Source organism: Canis lupus, chromosome 16 (genome assembly GCF_048164855.1).
Source record: "Canis lupus baileyi chromosome 16, mCanLup2.hap1, whole genome shotgun sequence".
In the NCBI taxonomy this organism is placed as follows: domain Eukaryota; kingdom Metazoa; phylum Chordata; class Mammalia; order Carnivora; family Canidae; genus Canis; species Canis lupus.
The window spans coordinates 20496722-20514381 of NC_132853.1; the positions used below are offsets into that span (position 1 = coordinate 20496722).

General features: G+C 44.0%; 2 protein-coding genes across 6 annotated transcripts in view; one reads left to right on the forward strand and one right to left on the reverse strand.

Moving 5' to 3' along the window:
• Window positions 1–4962, forward strand: part of RHBDL3 (rhomboid like 3) — a 46778-nt gene extending 41816 nt beyond the window's left edge. For all 5 annotated transcript variants that reach the window (XM_072779446.1, XM_072779447.1, XM_072779445.1 and 2 more), the window contains one exon: window positions 1312–4962. In XM_072779446.1, coding sequence (XP_072635547.1) covers window positions 1312–1583 — 272 coding nt within the window. In that variant the 3' untranslated portion in view covers window positions 1584–4962. The remainder of the gene's footprint in view (window positions 1–1311) is intronic.
• A 2118-nt stretch (window positions 4963–7080) lies between these two features.
• Window positions 7081–17379, reverse strand: C16H17orf75 (chromosome 16 C17orf75 homolog). The gene is made up of 10 exons (XM_072779458.1): window positions 17129–17379; window positions 16324–16404; window positions 15369–15494; window positions 14300–14443; window positions 13993–14050; window positions 12339–12458; window positions 11398–11462; window positions 11114–11250; window positions 9973–10076; window positions 7081–9222 (listed from the first exon to the last, which is right to left on the reverse strand). Exons 1-10 carry the CDS (start codon window positions 17266–17268, stop codon window positions 9007–9009), a joined length of 1191 nt encoding a protein of 396 aa, XP_072635559.1. The 5' UTR covers window positions 17269–17379; the 3' UTR covers window positions 7081–9006.
• Between the last annotated feature and the right edge of the window lie 281 nt (window positions 17380–17660).

Genomic DNA, 17660 nt, shown 5'->3' on the forward strand with positions numbered 1-17660 from the left:
GGCTGCTCCTCTTCCGCCATCTATCGGTCATTCTTAGACTTGCAGGGCCTGGGCCAGACGACCTGACAATCCCCAGGGGAATGGAGGTGCGGGCATCTCTGGGTGGTGAAGGTGGCGAGAGGCATGCTGGATAATTAAGTGGTAACTGAACAAGTACAAAAGTCCCTGCGCAGGACTTTCTATCCATCGTCAAATGTGCCTTGGATTCCTCATCTGAAAAATGGGAATAACGATGACTGTCAGTATTCTTTGGTGGTAGGCAGTGAAATGGCTGTTGCTCAGCACCTGTCCTTTTGAGAGAGTACATCCCAGTGGATTGGCCAACCCAGCAAATTCATGCAAGAAAAATGAACTGGAGAATGGGATGAGGCGGTGGGGGGACACCTGGGTGGCTCAGTGGTTGAGTGTCTGCCTTCGGCTCAGGACATGATTCCAGGTTCCTAGAATCATGTCCCACGTTGGGCTCCCTACAGGGAGCCTGCTTCTCCCTCTGCCTGTGTTTCTTCTTCTCTCTGTGTGTCTCTCATGAATAAATAAATACATTCTTAAAAAAAAAGAATGGTATGGGGGCATTTTAGCATCTGTTAGGAGAGAATGCCAGTGCTTTGTTGGGGCTGGGTATTCCCATTCTTTCTTTGCCCATTTCTTCCCCCATCCCTTCTTTCCAAACGCAAAAGCACTGGTTCTGAGGGTTTCCTAAGGGTTTCGAAATAAGACATGAAAACACTTTTAGAAACTGTAAAGTGCTAGCAGCTATTGAAGTTATTAACGTTCCAGCAGTGCAGCCTGGTACTCTACAGATGGGGAAACGAAGTCTCCTGGACTCATGAACGCAGGGCCGCGAGGGTCTTTGGGTTTGTGCACAAGTTATCCACTCTGCCTGGAATGCTCTTCTCAGGGCCTTCTCTTGACAGTCACATCTCTGCTCAAATTTTGCATCTCTAAGGAGATCTTGCCTGATTCCCCAAACTAAAGAATCCCCTTCCTTATACCCAGTATTGATTTAGAATTACCTGTTTTTTACTCCCCATAGAATTTTTTCTTTTTACTGGAATTCTCTCATTAGAGGGAATGTGTAATCAATGCTGGCCGATTGCCAGATCCGTAAGCCCTGGGGGAACAGGGTTTGTCTGTCCCTCACTCCTGTATCTCCAGTGCAGAGAACAAACGTGCTCGACCTAATGGGTAGTGAACGAATTCACGGACGGATGTGTAAGTAGATGGCCGGGTGGATGGCTGGAGTGCAAGGCCTCCCCCCAGCCCCTGCCTAGTGGTCCTCCTGTGACTTCTCTTTGCCTCCTCCTCTTGCAGTGAGCATGGAGTTTGGGCGGGCCGTGTGGCTCCGCTTCCACCCATCCGCCTACCCCCCGTGCCCTCACCCGAGCTTCGTGGCGCACCTGGGCGGTGTGGCTGTGGGCATCACCCTGGGCGTGGTAGTTTTGAGGAACTACGAGCAGAGGCTGCAGGACCAGTCGCTGTGGTGGATTTTTGTGGCCATGTACACAGTGTTTGTGCTGTTCGCTGTCTTCTGGAACATCTTCGCCTACACCCTGCTGGACTTAAAGCTGCCACCACCTCCTTAAGGCACCAGGGGACCGAGGTCAGGGAGCGGAGGGACAAGCAGCAGGAGAAAGAAGCGTGGACGTTCTCAGCACCAGCTCCATGAGGCAGGGAGGACAGCACGCGATGCTGGGCCCCTGTGATATGTGCATTCAGGTTTGGACAATGGAGCTTCTTTTCTGAAAGGCACCTGCTGGATGAGTTGGATGTGGTTACCATTGTTTTTCTAGACTGTTCTGAGCACATCCGGCCAGGGCAAAGGCCTGGGGGGCGGTGAAAGCAGCGCTCCCCTTGGGCTGGGCTCATTCCGTGTGTTCAGGTGATGCCTCCTTTGTTACGGATTGAGCAATGGCCTCTTCCCTCACCCTCACCCTGAGATGGCAAGCAGGCCCTTGTCCAGCCCAGCAGTACAGTTACAGGCCAGGAAATGTTTGCTCTACAGCTGTTGGGTTTGGAGATCTGGAGTAGAAGAGAGCGTGGCAGAGGACATGGTGTAGGGGAGCCCAGGGTGCCCTCCTGGTGGTGGGCACTGGGGCATGGCCTCTAGTGCCTAGGCGGGAAGAGGAGGGAGATGCTATAACTCCAGGCCTCCCTCTTGCCCTGGGGGTATCCAGCGAGAGAAACCCCAGCAGGAGGGAATACACTTCATCCTAAGCTCAGCCTAGGGAATGCCCAGTACCAACTTTGGACTTCTCCTTTCCTGTCCCCCAGAATCTCACATTGGTGCCCAGCATCCCGTGCCCTGCCTTGTTCTCAGAGCCTTTCCTTTCCTTCTCTTCCGTTGCCCTCCCCTACAGTGTCCTGCTCTGCCTTTCCTTTGGTCATGGGGATATGTGTGTGTGTGTGTGTGTGTGTGTGTGTGTGTGTGTGTGTGTGTCTATGTGGTGGGTGAGGACGCCGTGTGATGGTAGGAGATGGTGTGGAAAGAATGTGAGGTGAGGGAATGTGAGGGAAGGAAAAACACTGTGCGTGCAGTCAGAGGCTGCGGAGGAAGCCTGTGGGGGGCGTGGGAATGTATGCAGGGGTCTGCATGAGAGGGGCAAAGGCACCGAGAGGTGGGAGGGCATGACTCCTGAGGATCTTGCTTTCAGCAAACCCAGCCCCTTCTTTCCTCTTCCTCATCCTTTCCAGGTATCTCTCTGAGAGCCACTGACCAGTGCAGGGTGGGGGGGTTGGGGTGGAGAGACACCTTGGGCCCTCCCAGGGACCACCAGGATGCTGCAATTGGCTTTTGCCAAGTTCTGTTCTTGTTTCCCTCTGGAATGACCTTCACACTCGAGGAGCTTCTGTTCAGTTATCCATAGAAGGGAAAGGCTTTAGGGGGTGTAAGAGAGGCTAGGGCAGGAATATGGAAGCTGTGTGTCCATTGAGTAGGGGGGGAACAGGAGGCTGCAGTAAAAGAAATTCTAGCTTAGAGGAAAGCTGCTTCTGGAGGATTGTTGGGTATTTGGGTGAGGGTCAGAAGTGAGGGCAGCCCATAGACTCAGGTGCTCAGAGCGTGGAGGCAACTTGGCTATTGTCAAGCTCATCCCCACCCCCGTTGTACTAGTGGGACAACCAAGCTCAAGGAATGACTCCCGAGCAGGGCCTGATGAGGCCTTGAAGAGAAAGTGGGGGTAGGATGGCCTTTGACAAACTATGTGATTCCCTTTATACTGCTCTTGGAATTCCCAACCCCTGACCACCCAGAAAGATGAAGAACTCCAGCCTGGGAGGCAGAGGGACTGGATCTGCAGGGGCGAGGGCAGGGGCTTCATCTGAAGTCAACTGGGCCAGGCAGTGAGGGGTCTTGGCACTGTGGCTTCCTGTCCTTGGTGATCACAGGTAAATGGGCAGTTCTCCATTCAGCCCCAAACTACGCTGAGCCTTTCCCTGTCTTTGCCCAAAGCTAAATAGATTGTCCTGGTCCCCACATTTCCTGAGGTCATGCTGGACTCATGCCAGCACAGTACTAAGGACTGCCAGGCCGAGTTGGCTCAGGCCCAGGTCGGTGGCTGAGTGGTGTCACCCTGAGGCATTTTGTCTGTGTCCTACCAGCCCGTCTCTGCCTTACTGAGAGGAGGGTGTAGCTGGAAGGGTCAGCTTCCTCAGAGAGGAGACCAAGTTGGACTTGGGGGCTGAGAGGACTTGGGTAAGCATGGCGAGGAGGGCCTTGGCCATGGGCTGCAACCCCCTAAACCCAAGTGGTGCTGTCTCTCCCTGGAGGAGCAGAGGCAGCTGGTGCCTTACTGGGAGGCAGGTCTGCCCTGCTGGAGTGGAAGGTCACCCCTGCCTTCATCCAGTGTGGCCTGAAGAGGAGTCTCCCTCTCGCAGGGGTGAGAAGACGGTGAGCTAGAAGACTCTAGAAAGCCCTCAGAGAAGCACCCAGGGCTGCAGATGGGAGCTTGCTACCAAGAAGGACTGCCTGGGGCGAAAATCTCATTTGCCCTCTTGTCTGAGCTGCAGCAAGGGAGCCTCCTCTAACCTCAGGTCACCAGCCCCAGCTATTCCCTGTCAGCAGTGTCCAAAAGTAACCCAAAAGTTCTTTGGTCTGCTTAACACGCACCTCCCCACCCTCGCCCAGCTGTCAGCTCCAGGCAGGGCCACCAGTGGGGTCCACAGTCATCCTACATAACCCAGGTCTCCAAAACCAGACCCAGAGATTGTCTGATAAGAAAGTTTTCTTTTTTGGCGTCTGGCTTTCTCTTTGGCCAGTCCGTGTGCCCTCACCCCCAGTACCCTGCCAGCAGCATGCCCCCATCATCCCTCCTTCCTGGTCTGGTACAGCCACTGGTCCGGTGTGCCTCTTGGAGCTGTGGAGGGTGGCTGGCCTTGCATCTGTAGGATGCAGAAATTGAAAACTAGGGATTCCCCCAACAGCAGCCATAGATTTGCACACTCATTAAATGGAAGAGGAATCACAGAAACTAGGGAAGGGAAAACAAATCTTCAAAGGAGAAATTTGGCTTTAATGATACCATTAATCATTCATTTTTTTAATTAGGAAAAGCTCCCTAATGAGGCGTTTTTGCCAGCTAATAGGATTCTCAATTTCTACGAGGACCATTCTTGCCCAGAGGATTAGGGGAGTCATTGCTCACCAAACCCAGATCTTCCCCTTCCCGCCCAGGGTCCAGTTTCATTTGCAAATAATGCAGATTCCTGGGTGCAGGGGTAGCCCTTTCCTGGCATCCTTCATGTTGCTCCCAGCGCCGGCTGGAAAGCACCAATACTCCTCTGCCTTAAAAAACAGTGCCCAAGGCTGAATTCCCCCTCCCTCCAAGGACTTGAGTAAGTGGGAAACAAAAGGAAACACAAGCTGCAATGTTTGTTTCTAAATATTTTTGTATTGTGTACATTCTGTATATTTTTGTTGTAACATATTATTTGAACACAGATTCCATTAAAGTTTTTTTTAAGCCATCCGTTATTCAGGAAGTGACCTGAAGGGCTATTGGAGCCTGTTTTATCTCTGTCTGGATTGGGGAGGTGGGAGGCGGTGGACCACAGTGGTGCTGATGTGTGTACAGCACAGCTCCGGGACCTGGTACTTGGTCCTGGTGCTGGTAGCTCGGTGGTTCTTAATCCTTCTAGAATCACTGAACTCTTTTGAATGGTTGATGAAAGCTATGTTCTTCTCTTGCTTTAAAAATGCACAGACAATTCTGTGTACAATGTCTAGGGGAAGGTGATCTGTAAATAAGAAAACTCATCTGTGGATTCAGGTCAAGAATTTTTGTGCCAGCTGTCCTGGTGGATGCCCTGTCTTCCCCTTCTACTCTCACACTATACTCTGACGAGAGATTAATAGCTTGACTACTATTATTGGAATGCTCTTCTTTGAAACATCTAGGAACTTCCTTCTTTACCCCAGTAGCCTACCCTTTATGCCTTTTTAGGGGCAGTCAACACCCGGATCTTGAGGAAGTGATAGGAATGTTCTCAGGGTAAAAGAAGGGGAAAACAAGAGGGGCGTACATGGTAAAGTGTAGTGTTAGGAAGCTTCACAATCGAATGGGCTTTGAATAGATGAAGTCTGAGAAAGTGAATTGTTTTCTCCAGCTTCTCTAAACATTTCTAAACCATTGGCAGCATATGTGGTTTTGCCATTGATAAACCATTCAGTTTCATCCAGGGATTAAACCACGTTGTTAAATTCAGCCTGGGAGCTGTTTCCCATAGTGTTATATCTCATCAGATTCCTGTAGGCCATGTAAAAACATTTTTAAAAGCTGCAGAAGTTATCCCAGAACAAACTTGAGAGTACAGCTCAGTCTAAAGGCCCAAAGAACTCACTTCTCTTTCACATGTGGATACTAACTTCCCTGGGGGACACATCAGGACCCTGTCTGAGCCCCAGTGCGCATCCCCCCTCACTCCCCCTCCTGCCATCAGTTTCAGGCTCTACTAGAGCTTACAGGCAAGCTCTCTGGACAGCCAAAAGCTGTTCAGCTAGCTTTGCCTTTGGCCTCCTATCACTTCCCCCTTCATTTTTCTGGTTTTCCCACTTACTAGATTCTCATTCTTCTGATAACTTCATGAGATGTTTATGGGTGATAAGGTAACTGTGAAGACCATTTATTACTTAGTATGTGCTGGGCACAGGATGAGGCATTTTCAACAGATTATCCTCACTTAATGCACATCTACTTGGTATGAAATGGTATAATATGCCCATATTTACACAAGGGGAAAGCTTAGAGAAGTCTAGGGACTTGTGGGTACCTTATGGCATAGATGGATTCACATTATGGTTCCCAAGTTCATGCTCTCAATCCTCAGCTGTTCATATAGGACTTTAAGGACACTAAACATGTAGAAGTGTTGGTGTTAAAGATCCAGTCTCACTGCAGTAGTAAAGTAATGAACTTTGGGACATTCTTTCAGTGCTCACTTAACAGGATCTCTGCTTTCTCAGACCTCCTAGACTTAGGACTTTTGCAATAAAGTCCATAGCTATGAATTCATTACTACTCCCCTTCACCCCCAAATCAGAATCTAGCATTTATGCAAACTCGGAAATATTTGAAGTCTGTGACACATTTAGGAAGTTTAACAGTTGTAGAACTGGAGCTGCCCTCTTGGACGTCCAAGTAGAAAGACTTCATCGACGCCCAGGGGGATCTCCATTACTAAATATTTTTGTATAGGACTCCATTACCCAGAGGTCCTCCTGTGGTCCTCCTCTTATTTCCCAAATGCCTGCAGGCTTTCCTAGTATCTAGTATTATAAGTGCACCTCTGGTAAAGGACAGGCATTGTGTCATCGTTAATAATGAATGAGAGTAAAGGGAAGTGACTTGGATCATTGAGTTCAACAGGTGTAACTTCCCTGGACAATGAATAAAACGTTGTGAGGGAAATTGCCCTCACACCCTGACTGATGCCTCCAGCAAGGTGTAGAAAGTTGTATTCCAGCAGGTGATGTGATTCAACAAATTCCTTAGCATAACAAGTATAATTTCCCCATAAGCTTGTTGTGCCTTAATAAAAATGTCAGATTTGAGAATGGAGCTAGTTAAATAAAAATGACTCTACTGATGAGAAGCTAAGTTGATTTATTATTATTATTACAAATATAATTACAATTAAGCCGAGGCCATTTTTGGTACATGACAAACATATTTCCTCCGTGTGTAGAGCATACAAGTAATACATAAATGTATTCCACACTGAACAAATCCTTTTTAAAACTTTAAAAGTTAATACATTAGCTTATTAAAATTTGAATACAGTACATATTTCTGGTCATGAGTTCTTTGGGTTTCTTCTCATGGCCAACAAGGTACTTGATTCCATGTCACCATTTTCCTTGCCTACAGTAGTGATGGTTTGACACAGACTTGTAAAATAAGACTGTATGCTACACAACTGTATAATGTAGTGAGCCTGCATCACAAAATATAAAAGTACACGTAAGGAATATATAACTATATCTTGACTATATCCATAAATGGCTTGAAGCAGGTATTACATTTACTTTTAAATGCCATTTATATCATGGACTGTTGAATGCTATGTGAATTTAAAAAAGGAAAAATACATTTTTTAAGACTCTAAATGTTGATGTCCTAATGTTGTCTATTAAAAAAAATTGATTTCTAAATGAGCAACCAAGTACATTAGAAAAAGAGTCAAGAGTAGTGCCATAGAATTGCTTATTTCCTATAGTCATTCTGAATTTAATGCTATTAAAAAATGCTATTTGGATTTTGTTTTCTGCACTGCCTACAATCCAAGTTATTAAAATTTAAAACCATATGAGAGCCTTTATGAAGATCCTGAATTGTATTTCTCATTAGAGGAAAAGAAATGGCTTGGTGAGTCATGTCCCCAGACTTCTATAGAAGAGAAAGCAGAAGACCGTTGTCAGTCATTTTAAAAGTTAAAACTCAGCACTTACGTGAATTTAGATGAGCTTAGGAGAGGATTTTTACGGGCTTGTGTTCCTCTGAGCATCCTGAGGGCAGTGAGAAGACTTCTGATCTTCTAAACAAAAATCACTATCAAATGGATTTATTAAAGAGCTATGCAGAACAAACTGCCATCATACGTGTGCAGCTACAATTGGCTTCCATGGGAATTATAAATGGCTCTAGCTGAGGGCACATTCAATTGATTTGGAATAAAACAATATAAGGCTTGTAACAAATATACAAAAAACTAAAATCAATGAGTAACTCCAATATGCAGAATCAGTTTATATTCTTTATGTTACAGTTTGCTTGTAGAATTTGTGTATTTTCTTTTTTAACACTCTGAAAATTCCAGCATTTTCAGAGAAAATAAAATACAGGCTCTTGGCAAATACCTGTGAACAAATGAATGAAGAAAGGGGATGGAGGCCACTTCTGCAGTAGCCTTCCATCAAAGATGATGTTTTGTCTTGAAGCTAGTGCATCTATTTTTAAAGCTCATTTAATTTCTCACACACTCGTGATTTGTGTATTGACTTAAAAGCTGGCTTTATCATCCATGTCATTACCAATCAGACAAAAAAAAAAATCTATCCAAGCACCCACAGGATGCACAGATCTGTCTCTGAAACGGTATCACAGCACTAATTTGTGAGACTAGGACATTTTTTATAAGAAGCTATAGTACATTGAGAAAGGAGTATTGCAATTTTTCTGGAAGGAAAAATTGCTAAATCCTGCAGCCAACTCCTCAAAGAAGCCACAAAATTACCTTTCAAGATTTTTGAGCATCAAACCCTTAAAGTCTAGAATTTATGGGGCCAGCGGTATACTAAAATTACACAACTCTAACACATATCTAGGACTCAGTGAAGATGGTCTTCAGATTTTTATGTTCTAAGTAAGTTATTTAAAAGTAAAAAATGAAAAAATTTAGAATGTATTTGAAATAGTCTTAAGTAGCAATCCTATGACAATTACAACAACTGCAGTTTCAAACACCAAGGCTTGAATGTACAACTTCACAATATGATGATCTCAAAACATGTGATCAAAAACTTTGGGCAAGAACTTCTTTCATAAATTCTTCTAGGACAGCCACCACGTTTTTGGCTTCAGGCATTTCTTCATGTTCCACTTTAACAATCTTCAAAAGGATATCTCCACTACCACAGTTCTTTAGAAACATGTAACATTTAAACAGAGCATAATGATTCATTTCTGCCTGTCGGATAAATCTCTTCAAATTATTCGTGTCTTGTATGGCCTAGAAAAAGATTACCCAGTTAAATATATGTTTATATACTTGAGAAAATAATGAAGCCTGAAAAATATCTCCTATTCAGCTGAGAGCCTGACATATGTTGCTGAGATGTTTCCTTTTTTTTTTTTTTTTTTTGAATATTTGCATCATTCTTATTACTAATATGCTTTGCCCTTGGGAGAACACAATTTCTTTTTTTTATTAATATTTTTATTTATTTATTCATCAGAGACACAGAGAGGGAGGCAGAGACATAGGCAAAGGGAGAAGCAGGCTCCATGCAGGGAGCCCGACGTGGAACTTGATCCCGGGACTCCAGGATCACGACCTGAGCCAAAGGCAGGAGCTCAACTGCTGAGCCACCCAGGCTTCCCCACAGTTTCTTATACAAAGTAAAAATACTTTTAAAATCTCCTAAATAAAGTAATAACACTCCTCTCCATCAGAATTTTGAACCCTTAGGCACTGAGCCATTTTTTCGGTGCTTTCCAACTAAGATACGTCACAAATTAGAAGACTGATGTCCCTGAGATACAGGCAAGCATTCAAACAAATTAATTGGAAATGCAATGATATATATATGCAGAAGCTCCTGAAAAATATAAAGTAAATGCCTTCTGGGAATTCTAGTTTTGAGAACGTCGTATTTAATAGACATCACAGCTGTAAAGCAGATTTGTTACTCTGTCACTGGTACTAATTAAAATTCAGACAAAAATATGTGTGGCATTTGGCACATAGCCAATTAATTACCTTTAGCTTAAAGTTCTCCAGTACTTGTCGAAAAAGAAAAGGGTTACCTCCTTCAGTGCCATTCAAAAAAGCCTGCATCCAGTCCTCACAAAACCGGTTGCTTCCTATGAAATATTTTAGAAAAATTAAATAAATAAAACTGAAATCCTACAAAGTATAAAACATTTATTCTTTCTTTTTGTTATTTATGTATTTTTAACTGAGGTGTAATTGACATATATTAGTTTCAGGTGTACACCAGATATATCCATTGTGATTTTCTTTCTTTCTTGGTAAAAACATTTACAGTGAATTAGTTAATTTTTTAAAAGACTTATTTATTTATTTGAGGGAGAGACAGAGAGAGAGCAAGCACATTCAAGCGGGGGGAGGGGCGGGGGAGAGAGAATCTCAAGCAGACTCTCTGCTGAGCGAGGAGCCAGATGTAGGGCTTGATCTCATGACCCTAAAATCATGAGCCCAAATCAAGACTGAACCACCTAGTCACCCCACTTACAGTGAATTATTTAAGACTTCTATAATAGTCTAAAAAAATAGTCTATTCACCACCTGGCTAAGAAATGACCAATGGTTGAAGCCCTGAGTGTGTCTTCCCGATCATATCCCCTCTCCTTTCCCATCAGAAAAGATTTTCATTCCCATGTATTTCTTTCAACTTCTATTACATACTTTTTTTTTTTTAATCTCTAAGGCCTATATAGTATTACATTTGTTAAAACTTTGTGTTTTTAATGGCTGTTTCAAAATAGTACGTTTTTGGTCTATACTGAGGCATGTAGCTCTAGTTCGTGCATTTTCGCTGCTATATAGGAGGGACTCTATTGTATGAATATAGTAGTTTTTCAGTTTTCTTGTTGATAGACATTTGCTTCCATTCTTTGCTATTTCAAACAATGGCTTTATGAATATTTCTGAACTTATCTCCTTACATACACATGTAAGAGTTTCTCTATATACACAGGAGTGGAATTGCTAGGCATGATGGGATATCTGTGGTTCTAGAATTAATACTGTTTTTGGTGAGTCTGAGATAAATATGTACCAGTAAAAGGCAGGAGAGATAAGTTTGCATCATGTGTTCTCAGTGCAAAAACAGACTCACAACAGTGCCAGGGAGGCTGCCTCAGGGGTTATGGCTCACCTGCATTGTAGAACTGAGGCTGGGAGCCACTGCAATCGATGACCACAGATTTATGTGGCTCCTCCGTCATGGCCATGCACAAAGACGTCATGGTGCCTTCATGAATAAGGCCTTGAAGACTGGCCACACTCAGGAACCTACCAAACACACAAGTTATTTTTCACAAACAGTATTGCAGGATAGGAGGAAGAAAGCAAATTCATTCTGCACTGGGTGATGGCTTTAAAAATGTAGTATCAGACTTGCTATGGAAAAGGTTCCCTCCTTGCAAAACTCTTCTTTACCTGTTAATGTCTCTCTTTGTTTTTTCATCTGATTCTTTAACTTCAACAGGAGTATAACTTAGAGCCTATGAGAGAAAAATAAAGCCTAATTGATACATGTATTCTAGTTTTCCTTACTGAGCAGCTACTAGATGCTAAACATCAATAACTTCCCCAATAACCACCACACTGGACGATTCTTGATGGGCACCACCCAGAAGCTCTACAGAGCCTTGTTCAGCAGCTGTCCACTGACAATCTAAAACCTGGCATTACCACCCTGGTCTCATGGGACTGTCCAGTTGCAGGTGAATTTACCTACCACATATATAAATAAAAGCCTGGCCATATACTCTAGAATTATCTGGAATTCTTCATTTTTTATCTGGACATTTTTAAAAAAGTAATCTCCCCTACAATGTGGGGCTTGAACTTTTGATCACAAGATCAAGAGATGCATGCTTTACCGATTAAGCCAGCTAGGCACCCCTATTTGGACATTTTTATATAGTTAAAAATCACTTTGGATTTTTGTTTTCCTTCTCAAATTGTTTTAGAAGTTATGCCTCTCCCAGATCACTTCAAAATTATTATTTTTAAATGTTTTATCCTAGGGGGTGTCTGGCTGGCTCACTTGATTTCAGCTCAGGTCTTGATCTGTCAGGGTTGGGAGTTCAAGCTCCACTCAAGCTGGGCATGGAGCCTACTCAAAAAAAAATAATAATAATAATGTTTTATCCTATTAGGAATATTTAGTATTTGCAATTCTACCTCAGTAATGGAACTTTCTAGGTCTCAGAAAACAGAATTTGGTCTGTCCTGATTGCAAGCATAGTTTGAATGAATATCGGGCAGGGGTGTGGGGAGTAATATTCAGAGAAAGTGAATAAGTCTTTAAATAATCCAAACTCTGCCAAAGTGACTCTCAATTAAAGAAATGCTTTTGTTTGGGCAATACTTACGGCATGTAGCAGAAAGGTAAGCTTCTCCTGGAAGAGAAGAACCACCCTTTGGATTGGGCATACAACATCCTCAAACCAGCTGCTCAGGTAGGATTTTATGTGATTCTCCAAGCCCCTTTCCTAGATCAAGAAAGAATGTCATCTGCTTTAATATAAGCCTTCACTTAGTGTACTTAAATTGGACAGTGAAAAGAACTGAGGATAGATACCTCCATTTTTTAAGCTACCACCAGCAACTCAAAAAAGGAATTGTAATATAACTTCCCTGAGCAGAGTGGGGATTAATCCTGTACTGAATTTAAAAAACACACTTAGAAATGTAATACATAAAATAAAGAGACCAAATAAATAGGGTTGCATGCTATTTTTTTTGCTGGGAGAAGTTGGGCATTTACATGTCCATCTCTCCCTACCACACTGTATACTTTGTGTACTTACTAGAGATTTTTTTAAAGATTTTATTTATTTATTCATAAGAGAGAGAGAGAGAGAGGCAGAGATATAGACAGGGAGAAGCAGGCTCTCAGCAAGGAACCCAGTGTGGGACTCGATCTGGATGCCAGGATCATGCCCGGAGCCAAAGGCAGATGCTCAACCACTGAGCCACCCAGAGACGTCCTGGGGAGATTTTTTTTAAAAAAGATTTTCTTTTTAAGTGGTCTCTACACTCAAAGTGGAGATCAAACTCATAACCCCGAGATCAAGAGTTGCATGCTCTACCAACTGAGCCAGCCAGGCACCCCAGAAGATATTCTTTTAATAATCCTTATCCCTCAGCACTTGGCTGTGCCTGAAACATCATGTGTGAACTTATAAAGCACCTCCTTTATAAGGAGGCTGAAGGAGTGAGACAGCTTATTCAGATTCAAATGGGATCAGAGAAGGACACATATTAACTCATCAAAGTACTCTAGCCCGCTCCAGCTGTCAGACATGCTGCCAGGAGGACATCTAAGCTTTCCAGGCTGTGGTGCTCACTGGGGACTAGTGGAAGAGCTCCACTCTGGGAGAGTAGCTCCCCTTAGACCCATTTCTCTGGCTTATTCTACTCCTATGCTATCCTTTCCTCTCCTGCAGGATCTTGTAAGCACATGACAAGTAAAAGGAATTGTTACCAAATAAATGGGTAGTAAAGTTAGAAGAGTTATGACTTTAACAATTACTACATGCTGGATGTGTGTTTTTTTTAAAGGTAAGGATAACTTAATCAATATGGATGTATTTAATTCACCAAAGATCGACTAATAAAAAATGGAATTTTTCCCCAAATCTTTGATGTTGAGTTCAAGGACAGTCATACCATTGTAGAGCATGTCTTTGGTACCAGAGGCTGCATAAGCATTAGTTCTGTCCAAACTATAAGTCTTATGTGCCTAGAAATCAGGAAAAGAGCATCCTCTTCCTCACTTGCAATGTTACCATATACCCTGAATTTAATGGATTCAATTTTTCATGGATACAAAACATAAGAAACAGTCTTGTGAAATTTACAACAGTTACAGGACTATGTTCTCTACTTCCCTTAACCAGCACCTTCCTATTAGCCCACAAAGCTATACGTTTTTAGAATTTGGGTGTCTTTGTGTCCATCTATGATTTAATAAGTATAACGTATTTATCATCTCAGTCTTATCAACTAAAGTGATCATCTTACCTCATGGCTCATATTATTTTTTAGCCCTTGAATGTACTTGTCCAATTCAAGCCTGAAAGTATGTTCTTAAGGAAGCAATAAAGGATGAATCAAGACAGCGTTTGATTTCTCAATAGGAAACATAAAATCTCTCAAATAATGCAAACTGTAAATTAAAACATGCCAAGACAAACTGGTTGTATGAAAGTATGAAATGAAGTAAATACGTAAGGGGTAGAAAAGCTCTTTCTAGGTTGGTAGTAATACTCCTCCATTCGGCTTCCCATGTTTTCCTTCCTGATATCCTCAAAGATCAAAGAAAGGATATAGCTCAAGTCCTTTTTCAGATCCTCCTAAAAAACAGACCACGTACTCTGAAGCATTATGTTCAGAGTCCACTGTTGCTGCTTCAGGAAGCACTTTTTCTTGTTGGAAAAGACAGTAATAACAACCGACTCGGTAATCTGGAATCCTAGAAAAGACAAGACAATAAAATGTACACTTTTGCTAACTCACACATCTAGTTTTATGGACTGTCCAAACTCTGGTCATCTTGATCTGGCAATACTGTTAGGTTGCAAACTAGGTCAGAATGTCCTAGACTTCTTGGTTTACTTGAAACAGCAGAGGAAAACTATCAGGTACCATTATAGGCTTTAATGAGAGTAGCGCCTGGAATTTCAAACATGGAATTTCTTTGAGTCCTCTCTTATATGAAAAACTTATGCAAATTTTATTCTCATTCATAGTACATCCACATTTACATAAATATAAACATGTTCTCTTTTTCCCCCAAAACTTCACGAATCACTGAAGCTTCAGGCAGATGTGCCATGTTAATCCTGGGGCTTTATCTTTGGTTTGTGGCTTCATATTCCTGAGGGGGCTTGATGCCAAAATCATAATCTAAAGTAAACTATAATCAAGGGGTGTAATGGAAAGATGGCTGGAATTCAACAGAGGATACCTATGTTTTAGCCTGAATGTCATCAATATGACCAGCTTTGTGACCTTACTGTCACAAACATTTCAGTTTATTTGCTCATCTGAAAATGGAAGTAAGAGAACCTGCTCTACTGCCCCGTTATAGAAGAGAATGGCATCAAAGTTTGTGAAAGCGCTTTACAATTGTATACTAGTGTATACAATTTTAGTTTGGGTAATTAATTCTTATTTTCCAAATACAAGACTAAATAAGTATACTTAGGTGGCAGAGTCTGCCATTCAATTAATTCAATTAATTCCATTCCACAAATGTGTGTGTGTGTGTAAGACCCAGTGCAAAGAACAAAGATGAACTTTGCAAGTCTAGTGAGAGCTGATCTTTTGCAATTTCTCATCTTCTCATATTTAGCTCAGAAATAAAAAATTCAGAACACAGCACATTTTACACTTACCTCAGCTCCACAGATGCAACATTACCCAGCCCTTCAAATACTGCTCCCTTAGAAAGACGCTTAGCAATGAAACTGCGCAGCTCTGGCTCCACTTCAGATGGCAGATTAGTATCCACCAAGGAGAGGCTTGACAAATGAAAGACACATTCCTTACCAGTGGACTACTGCATTTGTACCCCATAAGTCAGAATATTACCAAAAGCCAGAATCTCTTTAAGGATTTGAAAAAGCTTTTTATGACTCCTGTTGGTGAGGCTTCTAGGTGTGTATGTCACCAAGTATGATCTATTTCATCAAACAGTTTAAAATAGTCCTATCTTTCCAGCTCATTCTCTCTAGTATTATGACTCCTCTGGGACCCCTAATCCACTGACCTTAACTTCCTTATTGCAATACCATAATGCTATTAAAACATTCCTTATATCATCCATCATCCAGTCAGTGAACATACTGTCGTATTTTACCCTACTCTGCATCCAGTGTTAAAGTTCATTCATTCATTTACTAAATTTGTATTACATGTCTACCCTAGTACCAAGGGTGCCAGGTCAGGAGACATCAATGAACCAAAGAGACAACAATCTGCTGTCCTAGAGTTTACATTCTAGTGTGTAGCAGAGGAGCTCTGAAAGGGCATTGAGGCGGGGGAAAAGGAGGATTTTAGATTTCTTTATACCCATAAGACATTTAATATTTAATACAGTTCCCAATCAAGGAACTAAGATTAATTGCCTCTGGCTAATCACCAGGGGCACTACCAGTATTTGGATCTGCCCAGCCTTGAATGACCGAACTAGTGAGGAAAGCCAGATGAGGTTCCCAGGGGATAGGTGGGCTTGATGGTTTGCCTTGGGAAAGCTGAATGGAAATAGGGTAACCACTGATATCTACAGGACAGATGAGTGCAGAGAAGATAAAAGCACATGGGTGGGGGCTATGGTCAAGCTGTTTTTACCTGAAATCATCACCAGAGGGAGTTTCTGCATTTGTGCCAACTGGGCTTCCATCATCACTGTCCCCTCGCTGCTGTGCCAATCTGCACATCACAAAAGCAATATAACTGTCAGTCATGGGCTCTAAGTGCAGCGGAGTCCATCCCCTTCCCCGCCGGCAAGCACGGGGTGGGGGGTAGGGGGTGGGGGGGTGAAAGTCAACTGGAAATGCTGCAAGGTAGAAGTGCATGGATCCTCCATTCCTACCTTCACAATAGGGAAAACCCATGAAACGGTGCTGAAAGAGCCCCTTCGCTCTCCGGGCCCTCTAAAAGGTGGAGGAAAGGCTAAATTAAATACCAACAAGAGTCAAGGAAATTTCCGCTAAAAACCAAACTTTCCAGGGCCAAAAGAGCCCCAGAAATGTCTGCCCCGACCAAGGAAAAGGAGGCAGCGAGAACGGAGGATAATCAGAGGGTGGGGTGGAGGTGTGGATGCTTGGGGCCAAGAGGAGAAAGTGGGGCGATAATGACAGGAAAGGACGGGGGTGGAAAGTGACATTAATGAGTGCGCGAGGCGCTGTGCCAAACAAGGGCATGGGGCGACCGGTAGGGGTTGAGAGGACGCGGGGGACAGCTGGAGGGCAGGGGCGTGGGAGTGCCGAGGAATCCAGGGCGCTGGCCCGGGAGAAGGGCTTGAGGCCAGAGACCAGGTAGCTGGGAGGGGGAAAAGAAGGCCCTGGCGAGCGCCGAGGGTGGGATGCGGGGCCGGGATGCGGGGCCGGGATGCGGGGCGGGGCGGGGCTACAGGGACGGCCCGGCGCTGCACCTGCTTCCGCGGTAGTTGTAGAGACAATAGTGGCTGCTGGGCGGCGGCTCGAGCCTTCGCTCCTCGGCGGAGCCTCCCTCCTCGCTGCTCTCTAGCTCCTTTTCATCCCCGTCGAGAGATTCCTGCAAGGAGGGGAGCATCGCGGCGGCGGCCTCCGAGCGGCCCTGTGCTCCCGCCAAATCGCTCCCCCGCTGCCGTACAGTCCTCCGAGGCCGGGCTCGTGCGGCTCCCAGCGCTCGCGCACCTGCGTTCCGCCGGCCTCCCGGAGTAGCAGGCCAGGAAGCTGGCGGGCTGGCCTGGGAGGTGGGGAGGTGGGGGGGTGAGGGGTGTCTCCCCGCACGGGCTCGTGGCCGCGCCCAATTACCTCCCGCAGGATCTTCTACCATTTCTCTTTTGACTCCCTTTGCTCTTCTGGCTATTGTCTAAGACGTCTAGGAGACGTAATAAACATGGTGCCATTAGCCAGCCGCATGGAAAAGGATGAATCTGCCCTCCTACCATCCACTCACGTGCACCAGTTTGATAAAAGATC

What these genes read in the sequence shown, in the direction of transcription:
- C16H17orf75 (XM_072779458.1), bottom strand. Translation starts at nt 17,268, where the DNA reads ATGCTCCCCTCCTTGCAGGAATCTCTCGACGGGGATGAAAAGGAGCTA. An exon ending in TCTGAAAAAGGACTTGAGCT is followed by an intron (nt 14,051 to 14,299) that starts ATATCCTTTCTT and finishes TTAAGAACATAC; the next exon opens with TTTCAGGCTTGAATTGGACA. An exon ending in AAAATAATATGAGCCATGAG is followed by an intron (nt 12,459 to 13,992) that starts GTAAGATGATCA and finishes TTCTTGATCTAG; the next exon opens with GAAAGGGGCTTGGAGAATCA.